Consider the following 18,337-nt stretch of genomic DNA (forward strand, 5'->3'; position numbering starts at 1 on the left):
TGAACTCCAGTGAATACAAGCCCAGTTGATCCAGTCTTTCTTGATAGGTCAGTCCCTCCATCCCGGGAATCAGTCTGGTGAATCTTCGCTGCACTCCCTCAATAGCAAGAATGTCCTTCCTCCGGTTAGGAGACCAAAACTGTACACAATACTCCAGGTGTGGCCTCACCAAGGCCCTGTACAACTGTAGCAACACCTCCCTGCCCCTGTACTCAAATCCCCTCGCTATGAAGGCCAACATGCCATTTGCTTTCTTAACCGCCTGCTGTACCTGCATGCCAACCTTCAATGACTGATGTACCATGACACCCAGGTCTCGTTGCACCTCCCCTTTTCCTAATCTGTCACCATTCAGATAATAGTCTGTCTCTCTGTTTTTACCACCAAAGTGGATAACCTCACATTTATCCACATTATACTTCATCTGCCATGCATTTGCCCACTCACCTAACCTATCCAAGTCGCTCTGCAGCCTCATATCATCCTCCTCGTGGCTCACACTGCCGCCCAACTTAGTGTCATCCGCAAATTTGGAGATACTACATTTAATCCCCTCGTCTAAATCATTAATGTACAGTGTAAACAGCTGGGACCCCAGCACAGAACCTTGCGGTACCCCACCTTCACTGCCTGCCATTCTGAAAAGTCCCCATTTACTCCGACTCTTTGCTTCCTGTCTGACAACCAGTTCTCAATCCATGTCCGCACACTACCTCCAATCCCATGTGCTTTAACTTTGCACATTAATCTCTTGTGTGGGACCTTGTCGAAAGCCTTCTGAAAGTCCAAATATACCACATCAACTGGTTCTCCCTTGTCCACTCTACTGGAAACATCCTCAAAAAATTCCAGAAGATTTGTCAAGCATGATTTCCCTTTCACAGGTCCAAGTCAGCATGGATTTATCATGTCACCTCTTTCCAAATGCGCTGCTATGACATCCTTAATAACTGATTCCATCATTTTACCCACTACCGATGTCAGGCTGACCGGTCTATAATTCCCTGTTTTCTCTCTCCCTCCTTTTTTAAAAAGTGGGGTTACATTGGCTACCCTCCACTCCATAGGAACTGATCCAGAGTCAATGGAATGTTGGAAAATGACTGTCAAAGCATCCGCTATTTCCAAGGCCACCTCCTTAAGTACTCTGGGATGCTGTCCATCAGGCCCTGGGGATTTATCGGCCTTCAATCCCATCAATTTCCCCAACACAATTTCCCGACTAATAAAGATTTCCCTCAGTTCCTCCTCCTTACTGGACCCTCTGACCCCTTTTATATCCGGAAGGTTGTTTGTGTCCTCCTTAGTGAATACCGAACCAAAGTACTTGTTCAATTGGTTCGCCATTTCTTTCTTCCCCGTTATGCCTTCCCCTGATTCTGACTGCAGGGGACCTACGTTTGTCTTTACTAACCTTTTTCTCTTTACATATCTATAGAAACTTTTGCAATCTGTCTTAATGTTCCCTGCAAGCTTCTTCTCGTACTCCATTTTCCCTGCCCTAATCAAACCTTTTGTCCTCCTCTGCTGAGTTCTAAATTTCTCCCAGTCCCCGGGTTTGCTGCTATTTCTGGCCAATTTGCATGCCACTTCCTTGGCTTTAATACTATCCCTGATTTCCCTTGATAGCCACGGTTGAGCCACCTTCCCTTTTTTATTTTTACGCCAGACAGGAATGTACAATTGTTGTAGTTCATCCATGCGGTCTCTAAATGTCTGCCATTGCCCATCCACTGTCAACCCCTTAAATATCATTCGCCAATCTATCCTAGCCAATTCACGCCTCATACCTTCAAAGTTACCCTTCTTTAAGTTCTGGACCATGGTCTCTGAGTTAACTGTTTCATTCTCCATCCTAATATAGAATTCCACCATATTATGGTCACTCTTCCCCAAGGGGCCTCGCACAACGAGATTGCTAATTAATCCTCTCTCATTACACAACACCCAGTCTAAGATGGCCTCCCCCCTAGTTGGTTCCTCGACATATTGGTCTAGAAAACCATCCCTTATGCACTCCAGGAAATCCTCCTCCACTGTATTGCTTCCAGTTTGGTTAGCCCAATCTATGTGCATATTAAAGTCACCCATTGTAACTGCTGCATCTTTATTGCATGCACTCCTAATTTCCTGTTTGATGCCCTCCCCAACATCACTACTACTGTTTGGAGGTCTGTACACAACTCCCACTAACGTTTTTTGCCCTTTGGTGTTCTGCAGCTCTACCCATATAGATTCCACATCATCCAAGCTAATGTCCTTCCTAACTATTACATTAATCTCCTCTTTTGAGTACATGCCCTTCAGACAAATGCTTGGCAAGTTTTACATGTCCGAGTGCCGTTTTTACATGGACTGATTAATGAGAAGTCAACACCTTGAAAAAAGGCACTTTGTCACAGGAAAAAAAAAATACAATACACATAGGCTGTATATGAAAATGAGCATGCAGAAATCAAGCGCAGGCAGTGGAAGGAGTGTGCGGCAAACCAGGCTCCCCGCCTCCCCTTCCCTTCAACCACTATCTGTCCCACCTGTGACCGAGACTGTGGTTCTCGTATTGGACTGTGCAGCCACCTAAGAACTCATGCTAAGAGTGGAAGCATGTCTTCCTTGATTCCAAGGGACTGTTGATGACGATATGAAAAAAATATCAGCACAGACACGCAATTGGAAAGTAGTGGATTTAAAAAAATAAAATCTAAGTATATTGGGCCCAAGTTTCCACATGATTTGCGCCTGATTTTTAGGAGCAACTGGTGGAGAATGGACTATCTTAGAAATCGCAATTCTCCACATTTTTTTTTCTGCAGTTCTAGTCAGGTAGAACAGTTCTACTTTGGAGCAGAATTTTTTCTTCAAAAGGGGGCGTGTCCGGCCACTGACGCCTGATTTCAAAGTTTCCACAGTGAAAACGTACTCCAAACTAAGTTAGAATGGAGCAAGTGAAGATTTTTGTAGAACTGAAAAAACCTGTTCTACACATTAAAAAATCAGGCGCAGGTTACAAATTAGGCGTCCAGAACGAGGCGGGGGGCGGGGGGGGGTGGGGGAAGGGAAGTCATAACATTCTATAATAAATCCTTATTTATACTTCTACAAATATTATACAAATAAATCCAACTTGAATAAACATTTATAAGCAAAGAAAAGATGAAATAAATCATCTTCCTACCTGTGTGAAAGTGCTTCAGGCACAGAGAATTCTGCAGTCAGCCTGAGACGCCCGTTCTTCCGGGGGGGGGGGGGGGGAGCCTGTTCTTTCCCACGGAGGGGGAAGAGGTGCCTGTTCTTCCTGCGGGGGGGGGGGGAGGAAGGAGGAGGAGCCCGTTCTTCCCGCAGGGGGGGGGGGGGGGAGGCGCCTGTTCTTCCCGTGGGGGGGGGGGAGGCGCCCGTTCTTCCCGCGGAGAAGGCTGCAAGTGCTGATGTGCTGATGTCAATGTGCTTTTATTAAAAAAAGTTCAAAAATTAAAAAGCTACAAAGAACTACAAAAATGGCCGAGTGCCAATGTTTTTTTCACACTGCGCGTGCGCGAACGCTCCAACGCGCATGCGCAGCGTTGCTGGCAGGAAAAAAACTAATTTAAATAGGACCCGCCCCCTCCCACTTACAAAATCGGCGCGAGTGTCGGCTCCGCCCCCCCGGGCGCCGCGCCAAACAGACAAGGAGCTGCAGGGCGCTCCAGAATCGCAATTTTTTGTTTTAGGCGCGAAAAACGGGTGCCCAGCTCGGAGGGGCGCCCGTTTTTTATCGTGTGGAAACTTGGGCCCATAGTCTTGTTTCTGTTGACCATTTTTATCACGCAAAATCAAACCTATTGATTGGTGACCTGTGGTTGTGCGGACTGAGCGTGGGTTCATGCATGAAATTAGTGGTGAGAATGTTCTTCTCTGGAGTAATTAGACTATTTAACTTATTTTCTTCATGATGGTAAATCCTCTCTGGTGCACAGCTGGTGACACTTAGTATCATGCACTTAATGTAAACTGCATTGTTAGCTCTTTCAACTAAATGCACTCCAGTAAATCAATTCAGTCAGCAAAATATTTCTCTGCTTCCTTTTAATTATAGACATTTTAGATCCGGAAAGTTGTATCTGAAAGTCACATGATCAGTGGAATATTTCACACGTCAGTGGGTGGCACTCCGCCTCTGTGTCAGATGGTTGTGGGTCCGAGTGAGATAGAGAGTAAAATGCTCCAGAGCACAAAATCCAGGCCGACACTCTCAGTGCAGTACTGAGGGAGTGTCGGAGGTGCCTTTTCTCAGTTGAGACATTAAACCCAGGCCCCATCTGCTCTCTCTGGTGGATGTAAAAGATGCCACGGCCATTACTTTGAAGAAGAGCAGGAGACGTTCTCCCCGGTGTCTTGGGCCAACACTTATTCCTCAACCGACATCACAGGTGATCTGGGTCATTATCACATTGCTGTATGTGGGAGCTTGCTGTGCGCAAAATGGCTGCCGCCCTTCCCACATTACAACAGTGACTACACTCCAAAAAAGTACTCCATTGGCTGTAAAGCGCTTTGGGACATCCTGAATTGGTGAAAGGCGCTATAGAAATGCAAGTTCTTTCTTTTGTCATCGTTGCTGTGATACGAGTGGGTTTTGTTGCTTGGCCTGTTGAGGGCTTTTACATTGCTGTCATCGTGAGAATGAGCTTGTGTCTCCCTGCCTTTCGACAGATGCACTGGGCAACGGGCGCCTCACCGCGGAAGAGATGGACGAACGCAGACGGCAGAACGTTGCCTATGAGTACCTCTGCCACTTGGAGGAAGCGAAACGGTGAGGTGGCTTTCCGAGGGGCTGCAGTCTTTGCCCTCCTCTTGGAGTAGGTCAGACCAGATAGCTGGGTCAGTAGCTGATAAAAGTTACTGGCCCGTGAGTGAGATAGAGAGTAAAATACTTAAGAACATGAGAAATAGGAGCAGGAGTCGGCCATTCGGCCCCTCGAGCCTGCTCCGCCATTTAATAAGATCATGGCTGATCTTCGAGATCCGCTCCACTTTCCCGCCCGATCCCCATATCACTTGATTCCCCTAAACTCCAAAAATCTATCTATCTCAGCCATGAATACATTCAGAGACCCAGCATCCACAGCCCTCTGGGGCAGAGAATTCCAAAGATTCACAACCCTCTGAGTGGAGAAATTCCTCCTCATCTCCGCCTTAAATGGCCAATCCCTTATCCTGAGACTGTGCCCCCTAGTTCTCGACTCTGCAGCCAGGGGGAAACAACCTCTCAGCATCTACCCTGTCAATTCCTTTCAGAATCTTGTATGTTTCAATGAGGTCACCTCTCATTCTTCTAAACTCCACAGAGTATAGGCCCATTCTACACAATCTCTTTTCAAAAGGCGGCCCTCTCATCCCAGGAATCAATCTAGTGAACCTCCATTGTACCACCTCCAAGGCAAGTATATCTTTCCTTAGATAAGGAGACTAGAACTGTGCACAGTCATCATCATCATAGGCAGTCCCTTGGAATCGAGGAAGACTTGCTTCCACTCTAAAAGTGAGTTCTCAGGTGACAACAGTCCAATACGAGAACCACAGTCCCTGTCACAGGTGGGACAGATAGTGGTTGAGGGAAGGGGTGGTGGGACTGGTTTGCCGCACGCTTCTTCCGCTGACTGCACTTGGTTTCTGCATGCTCTTGGTGACGAGACTCGAGGTGCTCAGCGCCCTCCCAGATGCTCTTCCTCCACTTAGGGCGGACTGGTCTTTGGCTAGGGACTCCCAGGTGTCGGTGGGGATGTTGCACTTTATCAGGGAGGCTTTGGGGGTGTCTTTGAAACATTTCCTCTGTCCACCTGGGGCTCCCTTGCCGGTCTGGTCTATGTGTGACTCCAGACACACAGCAATGTGGTTGATGCTTAACTGCCCTATGAAATGGCCAAGCAAGTCACTCAGTTGCAACAAACTGCTACAACAAAGTCAGCAATGTGGGAGCACCTTCACCACACGGACTGCAGCGGTTCAAGAACGCGGCTCATCACCACCTTCTCGAGGGCAATTAGAGATGGGCAATAAATGCCAACCTTGCCAGTGACATCCACAACCCGACTGCGCGGCGCTCCGTCAGTACCGCCCCTCCGACAGTGCGGCGCTCCCTCAGTACCGCCCCTCCCGACGGTGCGGCGCTCCCTCAGTACTGCACTAGGAGCGTCAGCCTAGATTTTGTGCTCAAGTTCCTGGAGTGGGACATGAACCCACAACTTCTGACTCGGGCGCGTGTGCTGCCCACTGAGCCACAGCTGCCACTTTTGACTTGAGAATGAAGGCCGACCACTTGTGGGAAGTCACCGAAGGACCTGAACACCAGCATGACTCCCTGCTTTCGGGACAGGGGAAGGGGGGGGATATCAATCCAATTCTCAACTCCTTATGCTTGTCTAGTTTACAGATGAGAGCACTTCAAGAGTATATGAATTGGAGGCAAGGTCAGAGAAGCACTACCACAGTAGCAATGGTAAAATCAAACTTTGCGCAGTATAGACTAGCTTCTCCCTTGAAGAAGATGCTGAACAGTTGCTGGGTGTGTGGGATTGTACCCCCCATCCCCTCGATTCACTGTTTAGGCTGAAGGATGGGATATTACACCAGCAATGATACATAAGAACATAAGAAATAGGAGCAGAAGTCGGCCATACGGCCCCTCGAGCCTGCTCCGCCATTCAATAAGATCACGGCTGATCTGATCATGGACTCAGCTCCATTCCCTGCCTGCTCCCCAAAACCCTTTAGTCCCTTATCGCTCAAAAATCTATCTACACCTTAAATATATTCAAAGACCCAGCCTCCACAGCTCTCTGGGGCAGAGAATTCCGCAGATTTATAACCCTCTGAGTGAAGAAATTTCTCCACATCTCAGTTTTAAATGGGCGGCCCCTTATTCTGAGACTATGCCCCCTAGTTTTAGTTTCCCCTATGAGTGGAAACATCCTCTCTGCATCCACCTTGTCAAGCCCCCTCATCATCTTAAACTTTTCGATAAGATCACCTCTCATTCTTCTGAGTTCCAATGAGTCGAGGCCCAACCTACTCGACCTTTCCTCATAAGTCAATTCACTCATCTCCGGAATCAACCTAGTGAACCTTCTCTGAACTGCCTCCCAAAGCAAGTATATCCTTTCGTAAATATGGAAACCAAAACTGCACGCAGTATTCCAGGTGTGGCCTCACCAATACCCTGTATAACTGTAGCAAGACTTCCCTGCTTTTATACTCCATCCCCTTTGCAATCAAGGCCAAGATTCCATTGGCCTTCCTGATCACTTGCTGTACCTGCATACTAACGTTTAGTATAACTGCCTCCAGTGCAAGTTCCCGCTAATGGGTTCGAATTATTGCGCATGTGCCGTCTTTTCCATTTAAAACCTGGCGAGCGACCCCCCACGGGAGCTCCAGACCTCCGCGCAGCTCAATAGGTACATTGGTCATCAGTAGAGTTGTCCCTCAGTTCTGCTAAGCCTGTGTTTGTATATTCCGGGGATCGATTTAGATGGATAGAGGTCTGCTTAGACGAGGAGCTCCCGCCAACGACCGACTTGGAGGAGAGTTTGCGGAACGGCGTGGTTCTGGCGAAGCTGGGCCATCGCTTTGCGCCCGACGTTGTCCCGCAGAGGAAAATCTACGACCGAGAGCAGCTGAGGTATAAGGTACGGCCAATCATCATCATAGGCATCCCTCAGAATCGAGGAAGACTTGCTTCCACTCTTAAAATGAGTCCTGAGGTAGCTCAACAGTCCAATACGAGAGCCACAGTCCCTGCCACAGGTGGGACAGATAGTCGTTGAGGGCAGGGGTGGATGGGGCAGGTTTGCCACACGTTGTTTCTGCATGCTCTCGGCGATGAGACTCGAGGCGCTCAGCGCCCTCCCGGATGCAATTCCTCCACTTAGGGCAGTCTTTGGCCAGGAACTCCCAGGTGTTGGTGTGGATGTTGCACTTTATCAGGGAGGCTTTGAGGGTGTCCATTAAAGGTTTCCTCTGCCCACTTTTGGCTCGTTTGCCATGAAGGAGTTCAGAGTAGAGCACTTGCTTTGGGAGTCTCGTATCTAGCATGCCGACAATGTGGCCTGCCCAGCGGAGCTGATCAAGTGTGGTCAGTGCTTCGATGCTGAGGATGTTGGCCTGGATGGCCAATACCGAGTTAATGGAAGGCGCACTGTTCTGTAATGGGCAGAGGTTCCTCGTTTCTGAGAGAAAGCTAATGCTGAACCTGCATCCATTTACAAATAAATAACTTCACCGCTAGAGTATGTCTACAAGCCTGTGATAGAATAGCCCAGGTTATATTCTGGAGTGGTATGTACACCAACAGAAGAAATAGGAGCAGGGGTCGGCCATTTGGCCCCTCGAGCCTGCTCCGCCATCAATAAGATCATGGCTGATCTGATCAGGACAGGGGGTGATGCGTGAGTGGGACTGGGTGTGAGTTAGGACACGGGGCAGTGAGCACAGGGGGTGATGGGTGAGCGGGACTTGGTGCGAGTTAGGACACAGGGACAGTGAGCACAGGGGGTGATGGGTGACCGGGACTCGGTGCGAGTTAGGACACAGGGACAGTGAGCACAGGGGGTGATGGGTGACCGGGACTCGGTGCGGGTTTGGACACGCGGCAGCAGAGTTTTGGATGACCTCCAGTTTATAGAGGTTGGAACGTGAGAGCCCGGCCAGGAAAAATCAAGTCTAGTGCAAGGTATGCATTGTATCTCAACTGTGGCACTTGAGAGGTGTTACGAAAGGATGCTCTGGTATGCATGGTGGAGGGCGGGGTGGGGGGGGGGGGGGTGTTTATAAAGCTATTTAATAATCTAAACCAACCGACCTGAGCACCTATAATAGTCCCTCCCAAAGCTTCTAGTTATGTCAGCGAGCAGAACTTTGTGTGTGTGTGCTTTTGGTAGTCATGAGCAGAGTTCTGCCTCTTCCTGGTGAGAAGCATGCAATGGCACTTGTGTGATAAGAGCACAGTACTGGGGGAGCGCCGCACTGTTGGAGGGGCAGTACTGAGGGAGTGTCGGAGGGGCGGTACTGAGGGAGCGCCGCACTGTCGGAGGGGCGGTACTGAGGGAGCGCTGCACTGTCGGAGGGGCGGTACTGAGGGAGCGCAGCACTGTTGGAGGGGCAGTACTGAGGGAGCGCCGCACTGTCGGAGGGGCAGTACTGAGGGAGTGCCACAATGTCAGAGGTGCCGTCTTTCGGATGAGACATTCAATCAAGTCCCCTTCTGCTCTCTCTCAGGTGGACGTGAAAGATTCCATGTCACCATTTTGAAGAAGAGCAGAGGGAGTTGTCTCCGGTGTCCTGGGGACAATGTTTATCCCTCAATCAGCATTACAAAAACAAATGATCTCGGTCATTATCACATTGATGTGTGTGGGAGCTTGCTGTGCGTAAATTAGCTGCCGCGTTTCCCACATTACAAGTGACTACACTCCAAAAGTACTTCATTGGCTGTAAATCGCTTTGAGATGTCCGTTGGTTGTGAAAGGCACTGTATAAAAATCTAAGTCTTTTACTGAATTCCAGTGTTCAGACTTCACTAATTTTTCACTTGTGCTTTTGTATAGGCAACCGGGCTGCATTTCAGACACACTGACAATGTCAACCACTGGCTGAATGCAATGGCCAAGATCGCCCTCCCATCGGTACGGTACTGGACATTTCCTCTGTATTTTGAGCGTTTGTCGTGATTAGGGCTTTGTGATTATTTGTAGGTATTGAATACTCGTACACAACTCTTTGTGGGTGCAGGACAAGTCGATAGGGTTGTTTGGATTTATGAATAGAGGCATGGAGTACAAAAACAAGACAGTTACGCTAAATCTTTAGCTGAGGTACAACCAGTGATTTGTAGAGTATTGTGTCCAATTCTGGGCGCCATGCTTTAGGAAGGATGTCAAGGCCTTGGAGAGGGTGCAGAGGAGATTTATTGGAATGGTACCAGGGATGAGGGACTTCAGGGTCTATAAATCAGAAGAGACAGATTTGCGTTAATTGGCGAAAAAGCCGCCGAGAGTTTCTTTTACGCAACGAGTCATGATGGTCTAGGATGCACTGCAGAGTTAACGGTGACTTTCAAAAGCCAATTGGATCTCTACTTGAAAAGGAAAAATGTGCAGGGCTGTGGGGAAAGAGCGGGGTGGGGGAGTGGGACTGATTGGACCGCTCTGTCACAGGGCGTCGGCACAGGCACGATGGGCCGAATGGCCTCCTGTGCTGTCAGCTTGTATGAAAGGCAAGTTAATAATTCCTCTTCTAACTGCGCCTCGCTTAGTTCTGTCTGAGACAGCCAGCCAGCTGGACAAGGGGAGAGACCCATTCCCAGACCAATGGGACTGACTGTTGCGAAATGTTGGCAGGAGCTTTTCCCATCCCCCTGTGTGTGGAGAAGTTTCCTAATCTTTGGGAGGTGGGTGAACTCCCCACGAAGGAACGTTTTATCTCTGGGTTGCGTTGTAAATCTGTTTCGAATTGTATTCACAGCTGGTGCAGAGAATAAACATTCCTCCCGTTGTTGTGGGGCTGCGGACGGAAAGCCGCGGGGGTTGAATTCTCTCTCTGCACTCTCTTTTCCCCCCCCCCCGCAACAATTTAAAACCGACATTAACCACGTTACTTTATTCCCTCAGCCACCGTTATCAAACACCGATCAACCAGTCATTCACATTACTGTTTATGGGGCCACGCTGTGTGCAAGTTGGCTGCTGTGTTTGCCTACATAATGAGTGAACTTCAAAAAGTAATGAATTGTATGTGAAACACGTTGGAGGCTAATTCGGGGGCTAATGATGGCGGGGCGGTAAATTTTGCGCCGGGAAAAGGTTCGCGTCGGCAGCCACAAAATTAATCAGCTGGGCCCTGTGTGTGGGATGGAGTGCGGGATGGGAGGCGTTCCATATCTCTCAGGGCGCTAGGCCGGCTGAGCAACTGAAAATCCCGAGCGAAACAGCCGGCCTGGGAGCGCCCTAAGAGAGGCCTCCCTGTGAGAACAAAAATCGACAATAAAAACATTCCCAATACCTTGATCACCCCACATAAGCATAAATCGCCCCAAAAAAAAATCAATTACGAAAGGATATACTTACTTTGGAGTCAGTTCAGAGAAGGTTCACTCGGTTGATTCCGGGGATGAGGGGGTTGACTTATGAGGGAAGGTTGAGGAGGTTGGGCCTCGAATCATTGGAAACCAGGTGATCTTATCGAAACATATAAGATTATGAGGGGGCTTGACAAGGTGGATGCAGAGAGAATGTTTCCACTGATGGGGGAGACTAGAACTAGGGGGCATGGTCTTAGAATAAGGGGCCGCCCATTTAAAACTGAGATGAGGAGGAATTTCTTCTGAGGGTTGTAAATCTGTGGAATTCGCTGCCTCAGAGAGCTGTGGAAGCTGGGACATTGAATAAATTTAAGACTGAAATAGACAGTTTCTTAAACCGATAAGGGGTTATGGGGAGCGGGCAGGGAATTGGAGCTGAGTCCATGATTGGATCAGCCATGATCGTATTAAATGGCGGAGCAGGCTCGAGGGGCCGTATGGCCTATTCCTGCTCCAATTTCTTATGTTCTTACGTTACCTGAGGTCGGGATTCCGTCCCTCACCGAGACTGGAACAGCCCGCTTTCCCAGGCGGTCCCATTAAGGCGCGCTGCGGGGCGCTATGGGTCCCCACAGAAAACAAATTTCAGAACGGTGTCGCAACCGGGGGCGTGTTGCACACTGGCTCGCCTCTCCTGGGCGGTACTGCTCCGCCGCCCCACCCCAGCAAACCTAGCCCCGAATGTTCCGACGTGGTGCTGGAAGTTGGCCGTCCGCCAGGAAATCAATTCCGCCGCCATTGCCGTCCCTTCAGGGCGCGAACAGAGGCGACAACAGGCCGAATTTCCACTACTTTGTTTCTGAGGGACATGGTGATTATCATCATGGTCATCATGGGCGGTCCCTCGAAACGAGGAGGACTTGCTTCCACGCCAAAAAAAGATGAGTTCACGGGTGTTTCAATGAAGGATCCAAGCTACATGTTGAAGGGTGGAAGATGCCTGTGCGTGGATTTTTTTTTAACATGGGGTGGCCGTTGCACACCAGCCACCACACGGGCTTGACAGAGCTTGGTCTTGGTCCAGTGGCAAGGATTACTCAAGACGACTGGCGACCAGCTTTGCCGCACAGACCTAGTGCGCGCGCACACATCGCAGTGTGGGATGGCCCGTGCTGCCCGTGGCCCCGAACTCACGTCTCCCCTGGGCCCCGATCACGTCCCGCTACAGCCTCTTGCTGCTCCTTCGCCCCGACCTCGCCGCTCCTGCTGTACCTGCCCACGCTCCAATCACCAAACCTGGGCCTCGATGACGTCACTCTTCGCTGCCGTCTCCCTCCTGCACCAGCTCGCGCTGCTCCTTGGAGCAGTATCCCTCCACGCTGTTCCTGGGCCTCCGCTCACCTCTCCTTTTATGGTCCCGACCTCCGCTGGTGATAAGCACCATATAAACCCACGCCCGTGCTGTGTTTAAACTGGTCTCGCCTATATTCAGATTTCGCATACCACATCCTCCAAACACACAGTGCGCAATAAAATCTGAATGCTTTCTATTTGAATCTTTTTTCCAAAAAAAAATTTACATTTCCTCCTCCATGCTCACTGGACAAGAAGGCCTGCCTCCATCCAGACTACTTCAGTCAGCTGCTGGGAGATGTCTGAGGGCAGACAGGACTCCTTGTTGTAGGCCCAAGCCTTTCGGAGGAATTCCAGAACTGCCTGGAGTGGCCACTCAATTCTGCAAAAAGGGGGTAAAAAATATGAAACCAAAATGGACAACTGCTGAAGTACACAGCTGCAAAGAGAATGCTGGACGAATGTTTCTGGTGCAGACTTTTCATCAAAACTCCAGAGTCCTGACAGAATCCAGATAAGAACATAAGAAATAGCAGGAGTCGGCCATTTTGCCCTTCGAGCCTGCTCTGCCATTTAATGAGATCATGGCTGATCTGATCTTGGCCTCAACTCCACTTCCCTGCCCGCTCCCCATAACCCTTATCGCTCAAAAATCTGTCTATCTCCGCCTTAAATATATTCAATGTCCCAGCCTCCACAGCTCTGGGCCAAAGATTCACGACCCTCTGAGAGAAGAAATTCCTCTTCATCTCCATTTTAATTGGGCGACCCCTTATTCTGAAACTATGTGCCCCCTAGTTCTAGATTCCCCCACAAGGGGAAACATCCTCTCTGGATCTACCCTGTCAAACCTCAAAATCTTGTATGTTTCAATAAGATCACCTTGCATTCTTCTAAACTCCAATGAGTAGAGGCCCAACCTGCTCTACCTTTCCTCACCAGACAACCCCAAATCTCAGGAATCAACCTTGTGAACCTTCTCTGAACTGCCTCCACTGCAAGTATATCCCTCCTTAAATACGGAGACCAAAACTGCACGCAGTGCTCCAGGTGTGGTCTCACCAATACCCTGCACAATTGTCGCAGGACTTCTCTGCTTTTATACTCTATCCCTCTTGCAATAAAGGCCAACATTCCATTTGCCGCCTTAATTACTTGCTGTGCCTACATGCTAACTTTTTGAGTTTCATGTACAAGGACTCCCAGATCTCTCTCAGCAGTTATATTCAAAACATTGCCCCATCTTTTCTCCCTGAAGCTGCTGGCTGACCTGCTATATATTTTTGTAATTGATTTGTGGATGTGGGCGTCGCTGGCAAGGCCAGCATTTATTGCCCATCCCTCATTGTCCATGAGGTGGTGGTGAAGCCACCTCCTTGAACCGCTGTAGTCCCGTGTAGTGAAGGTGCTCCCATAGTGCTGTGAGGGAGGGAGTTCCAGGATTTGTGACTCAGTGATAAGATATATATTCTGTCATTTCTGTTGATCGATTTCTTTCTTTCACTGGGAAGCTCCCTGGCTTCCAGCCAGAGGATGTGCCAAGGGTGATAACGCAGCCCATCGTGGGAATTGTATGCCTCCCGGATGCTCTTCCTCCACTTAGGGCGGTCTTTGGCCAGGGACTCCCAGGTGCCGGTGGGGATGTTGCACTTTATCAAGGAGGCTTTGAGGGTGTCCTCTCTGCCCACCTTTGGCTCGCTTGCCGTGAAGGAGTTCCGAGTAGAATGCTTGCTTTGGGAGTCTCGTGTCAGGCATGCGGATGATGTGGCCCGCCCAAAGGAGCTGGTCGAGTGTGGTCAGTGCTTCGATGCTGGGGACGTTGGCCTGGTCGAGGACGCTAACGTTGGTGCGTCTGTCCTCCCAGGGGATTTGCAGGATCTTGCGGAGACACTGTTGGTGGTATTTCTCCAGCGACTTGAGGTGTCTACTGTACATGGTCCATGTCTCTGAGTCGTACAGGAGGGAGGATATTACTACAGCCCTGTAGGCCATGAGCTTGGTGCCCCACCTGTGACAGAGACTGTAATTCCCGTATTGGACTGCACAATCACCTGAGAACTCCCTTTTAGAGTGGAAGCAAATCTTCCTCGATTTTGAGGGACTGCCTCTGATGATGATGTATGCCTTCATGTTCTGCCTCCCTGTTGCAGTACGTCGGTGTGCTACCTACAATATCACAGTGATTACACGACAGAAACCTTCTTGGGAAGTCCCCCTGGAGTTGCTCCCACACGAACACCAGTTCTCAGGTGACTGATGAGCCCAATGCGGGACCTGCAGTCTCTGTCACAGGCGGTGGTTGGAGGGACGGTTGGGTGGGGTGCTTGGGTTGTCGTGCGTGTCTTCCGCTGTTTGTGCTTGGCTTCCCACGTGCTCCAGGCGAAGAGACTCAAAAGTGTTCGGCGCCTTCTCAAATGCTGCTCCTCCACTTTGAGTGGCCTTGGGCCGGGGATTCCCAGGTGTCGGGAGGGATGCTGCACATCTTCAAGGAAGCTTTGAGGGTGGCCTTGAAACGTTTTCTACAGAAATACTTTGTGGCTGTGAAGCGCTTTGAGATGTCCTCAGGTCGGGAAAGGTGCTATAGAAATGCAGCATCTCGTGGGAAAGCCATCTTTAAACTGCCCCATTTCCTTTCCAGATATTTTATCCAGAAACCACAGACATCTACGACAAGAAGAACGTCCCTCGTGTTGTTTATTGCATTCATGCTTTCAGGTACGGTCCTTTCAACAAGAATTCCCTCTTTTTCTATTCATGCTGGCGAATGTCCTGTGGTGTTTCCTCACGCTGAGTTTGGTGAGGTGCTGTTTCACAAGAATGTCCTCCTTATCTCTAATCGCCTACAGCCCCTACACCCCTCCCTATCTCTGTAACCCCCTCCAGCCCCTACACCCTTCCCTATCTCTGTAACCTCCTCCAGCCCCTACACCCCTCCCTATCTCTGTAACCCCCTCCAGCCCCTACACCCCTCCCTATCTCTGTAACCTCCTCCAGCCCCTACACCCCTCATTATCTCTAATCGCCTCCAGCCCCTACACCCCTCCCTATCTCTGTAACCCCCTTCAGCCCCTATAACCCCTCCCTATCTCTGTAACCTCCTCCAGCCCCTACACCCTTCCCTATCTCTGTAACCTCCTCCAGCCCCTACGCCCCTCCTTTTCTCTATAACCTCCTCCAGCCCCACAACCCTCCAAGATCTCTGCGCTCCTCCAATTCTGCCCTCTTGCCATCCCCCGATTTCCATCGCTCCACCATTGGTGGCCGTGCCTTCAGCCTCCTGGGGTCCAAGCTCTGGAACTCCCTCCCGAAACCCCGCCGCCTCTCGCTCCTCCTCCTTAAAACTTCCCTTTTTGACCAAGCTTTTAGTCACTTGTCCCAATATCTCCCTATGTGGCTCAGTGTCAAATTGTGTTTGATAATGCTCCTCTGAAGCACCTTGGGATGTTGTAGTAGGTTAGAGGCGCTGTATAAATGCAGGTTGTTGTTCAAGTCCTAGTCCAGAGACTTGAGTGCAAAAATCTAGGCCGACGCTCCCAGTGCAGTACTGAGGGAGCGCCGCACTGTCGGGGGGGGGGGCGGTACTGAGGGAGCGCCGCACTGTCGGGGGGGGGGGGGGGGGGGGGCGGTACTGAGGGAGCGCTGCACTGTCGGAGGGGCAGTACTGAGGGAGTGCTGCACTGTCGGAAGGGCATTACTGAGGGAATGCCGCACTGTCGGAGGTGCCGTCTTTCGGATGAGACGTTAAACCGAGGCCCCGTCTGCCCTCTGAGGTGGATGTGAAAGATCCCGCGGCCACTATTTGGAACAAGAGCAGGGGGAGTTCTCCCCGGTGTCCTGGGCCCAATATTTATCCCTCAACCAACATCACTAAAACAGATGATCTGGGTCATTATCACATTGCTGTGTGTGGGAGCTTGCTGTGTGCCAATTGGCTACAGCGTTTCCCACATTACAACAGTGACTACACTCCAAAAGTACTTCATTGGCTGTAAAGGGACGTCCTGAGCTGGTGAAAGGCGCTATAGAAATGCAAGTCTTTATGTGAAGCTTGGGCTTGCCTCTGCAGCACGGTGTGACCTCTGGTGGCACCAATGGGCTATTTTAATTTTATAAAGAAATACATGTAAAGATTGGTTGTAGTTTCTGATTTCCTCCCTCCCTTGATCCAAGCACCATCCTGTGCTCGATCACGCCAATACCTCGTAAAACTCCACGTGACTGACACCAGAATGAGCACAAATTCTTCTCTGGGCGATTCACGCTCTGGTCAAAAATTGAGTGTTCCTTCCTTCCCTCTTGCAGCCTCTACTTGTTCAAACTGGGACTCGCTCCACAGATCCAGGACCTGTATGGGAAGGTGAAGTTCACAGGTAAGGTGTGCGGGGGGGGCTCTGTCAACTGATGTTTACCTCCCTGTCCAGTACTTTTTTTTGATCTCTGACAGATTAGTCGACATTATCAAAATGCAGGTACAGCAAGTGATCAGGAAGGCCACTGGAATCTTGGCCTTTATTGCAAAGGGGATGGAGTATAAAAGCAGGGAAGTCTTGCTACAGCTGTACAGGGTATTGGTGAGGCCACACCTGGAATACTGCATGCAATTTTGGTTTCCATATTTACGAAAGGATACACTTGCTTTGGAGGCAGTTCAGGGAAGGTTCACTCGGTTGATTCCGGAGATGAGGGGTTTGACTTATGAGGAAAGGTTGAGTAGGTTGGGCCTCTACTCATTGCAATTCAGAAGAATGAGAGGTGATCTTATCGAAACGTATAAGATAATGAGGGGGCTTGACAAGGTGGATGCAGAGAGGATGTTTCCACTGATGGGGGAGACTAGAACTAGGGGGCATGGTCTTAGAATAAGGGGCTGCCCATTTAAAACTGAGATGAGGAGGAATTTCTTCTCTCAGAGGGTTGTAAATCTGTGGATTTCGCTGCCTCAGAGAGCTGTGGAAGCCGGGACATTGAATAAATTTAAGACAGAAATAGACAGTTTCTTAAACGATAAGGGGGCGGGCGGGGAAGTGGAGCTGAGTCCATGATCAGATCAGCCATGATCTTATTGAATGGCGGAACAGGCTCGAGGGGCCGTATGGCCTACTCCTCCTATTTCTTATGTTCTTATCTGTCTCCGTTACTTTTAACTTGATTTTTATCTGTTCCTCTTTCCCTGAAGACATAAATCTGTCTTTAGAACGAGGCCCCGCCTGCTCTGCCGGGTGGACGAATAAGATCCCACGGTTACTATTGGAAGAAGAGCAGGGGGAGTTCTCCCTGGTGTCAATATTTATCCCCCAATCAGCATCACCAAAAACAGATTATCGGGTCATCATCACATTTTTGATCGTGCTGTTTGTGGGAGCTTGCTGTGCGCAAATTGGCCGTTGTGTTTCCTACATTGCAGCAGTGACTACACTTTAGAAGTACTTCATTGGCTGAGAAGTGTGGGGCGTTCTGAAGTCGTGACGGGAGCTATATAAATGCAAGTCCTTTCCATCTTTCGTGATTGCGTCCAGGTCCACAGGTGTTGGCAGCTCTGACATATTGTCCAAGTGACTTATATAGTGTGTAGGATAACTGCTCAGTGAGTAGGGGGTACGTCACAGCCAAGCCTGCTGCTCATCCAGCATCCACAGCGAATAGTGATCAGCAGGAACCTTGGCTGATTCTGTTCCCACTTCCCTAATCTGTGGCGCTGAGGCTAATTGTAGCGCCCTCACTGTGTTTATACATCACGATTGTCAGCTGTGGCTCAGTGGGTAGTGCGCTCGCCTCTGAGAGAGAAGGTTGTGGGTTCAAGTCCCACTCCAGGGACTTGAGCACATAAATCTAGTGCCAGTACTGAGGGAGCGCCGCACTGTCGGAGGGGCAGTACTGAGGGAGCGCCGCACTGTCGGAGGGGCAGTACTGAGGGAGCACCGCACCGTCGGA

The 18,337-nt window shown here is 49.9% G+C and overlaps 1 protein-coding gene across 1 annotated transcript in view; it reads left to right on the forward strand.

Moving 5' to 3' along the window:
- The window catches only part of iqgap3 (IQ motif containing GTPase activating protein 3), a 153,352-nt gene that overhangs the window by 12,557 nt on the left and 122,458 nt on the right, over positions 1 to 18,337 (forward strand). Inside the window, exons 2-6 of the mRNA XM_070868690.1 lie at positions 4,690 to 4,789; positions 7,508 to 7,664; positions 9,582 to 9,659; positions 15,045 to 15,121; positions 16,709 to 16,776. Of these exons, the coding sequence (XP_070724791.1) occupies positions 4,690 to 4,789; positions 7,508 to 7,664; positions 9,582 to 9,659; positions 15,045 to 15,121; positions 16,709 to 16,776 (480 nt within the window). The remainder of the gene's footprint in view (positions 1 to 4,689; positions 4,790 to 7,507; positions 7,665 to 9,581; positions 9,660 to 15,044; positions 15,122 to 16,708; positions 16,777 to 18,337) is intronic.

Source organism: Pristiophorus japonicus, chromosome 30 (genome assembly GCF_044704955.1).
Source record: "Pristiophorus japonicus isolate sPriJap1 chromosome 30, sPriJap1.hap1, whole genome shotgun sequence".
Lineage (NCBI taxonomy): Eukaryota > Metazoa > Chordata > Chondrichthyes > Pristiophoridae > Pristiophorus > Pristiophorus japonicus.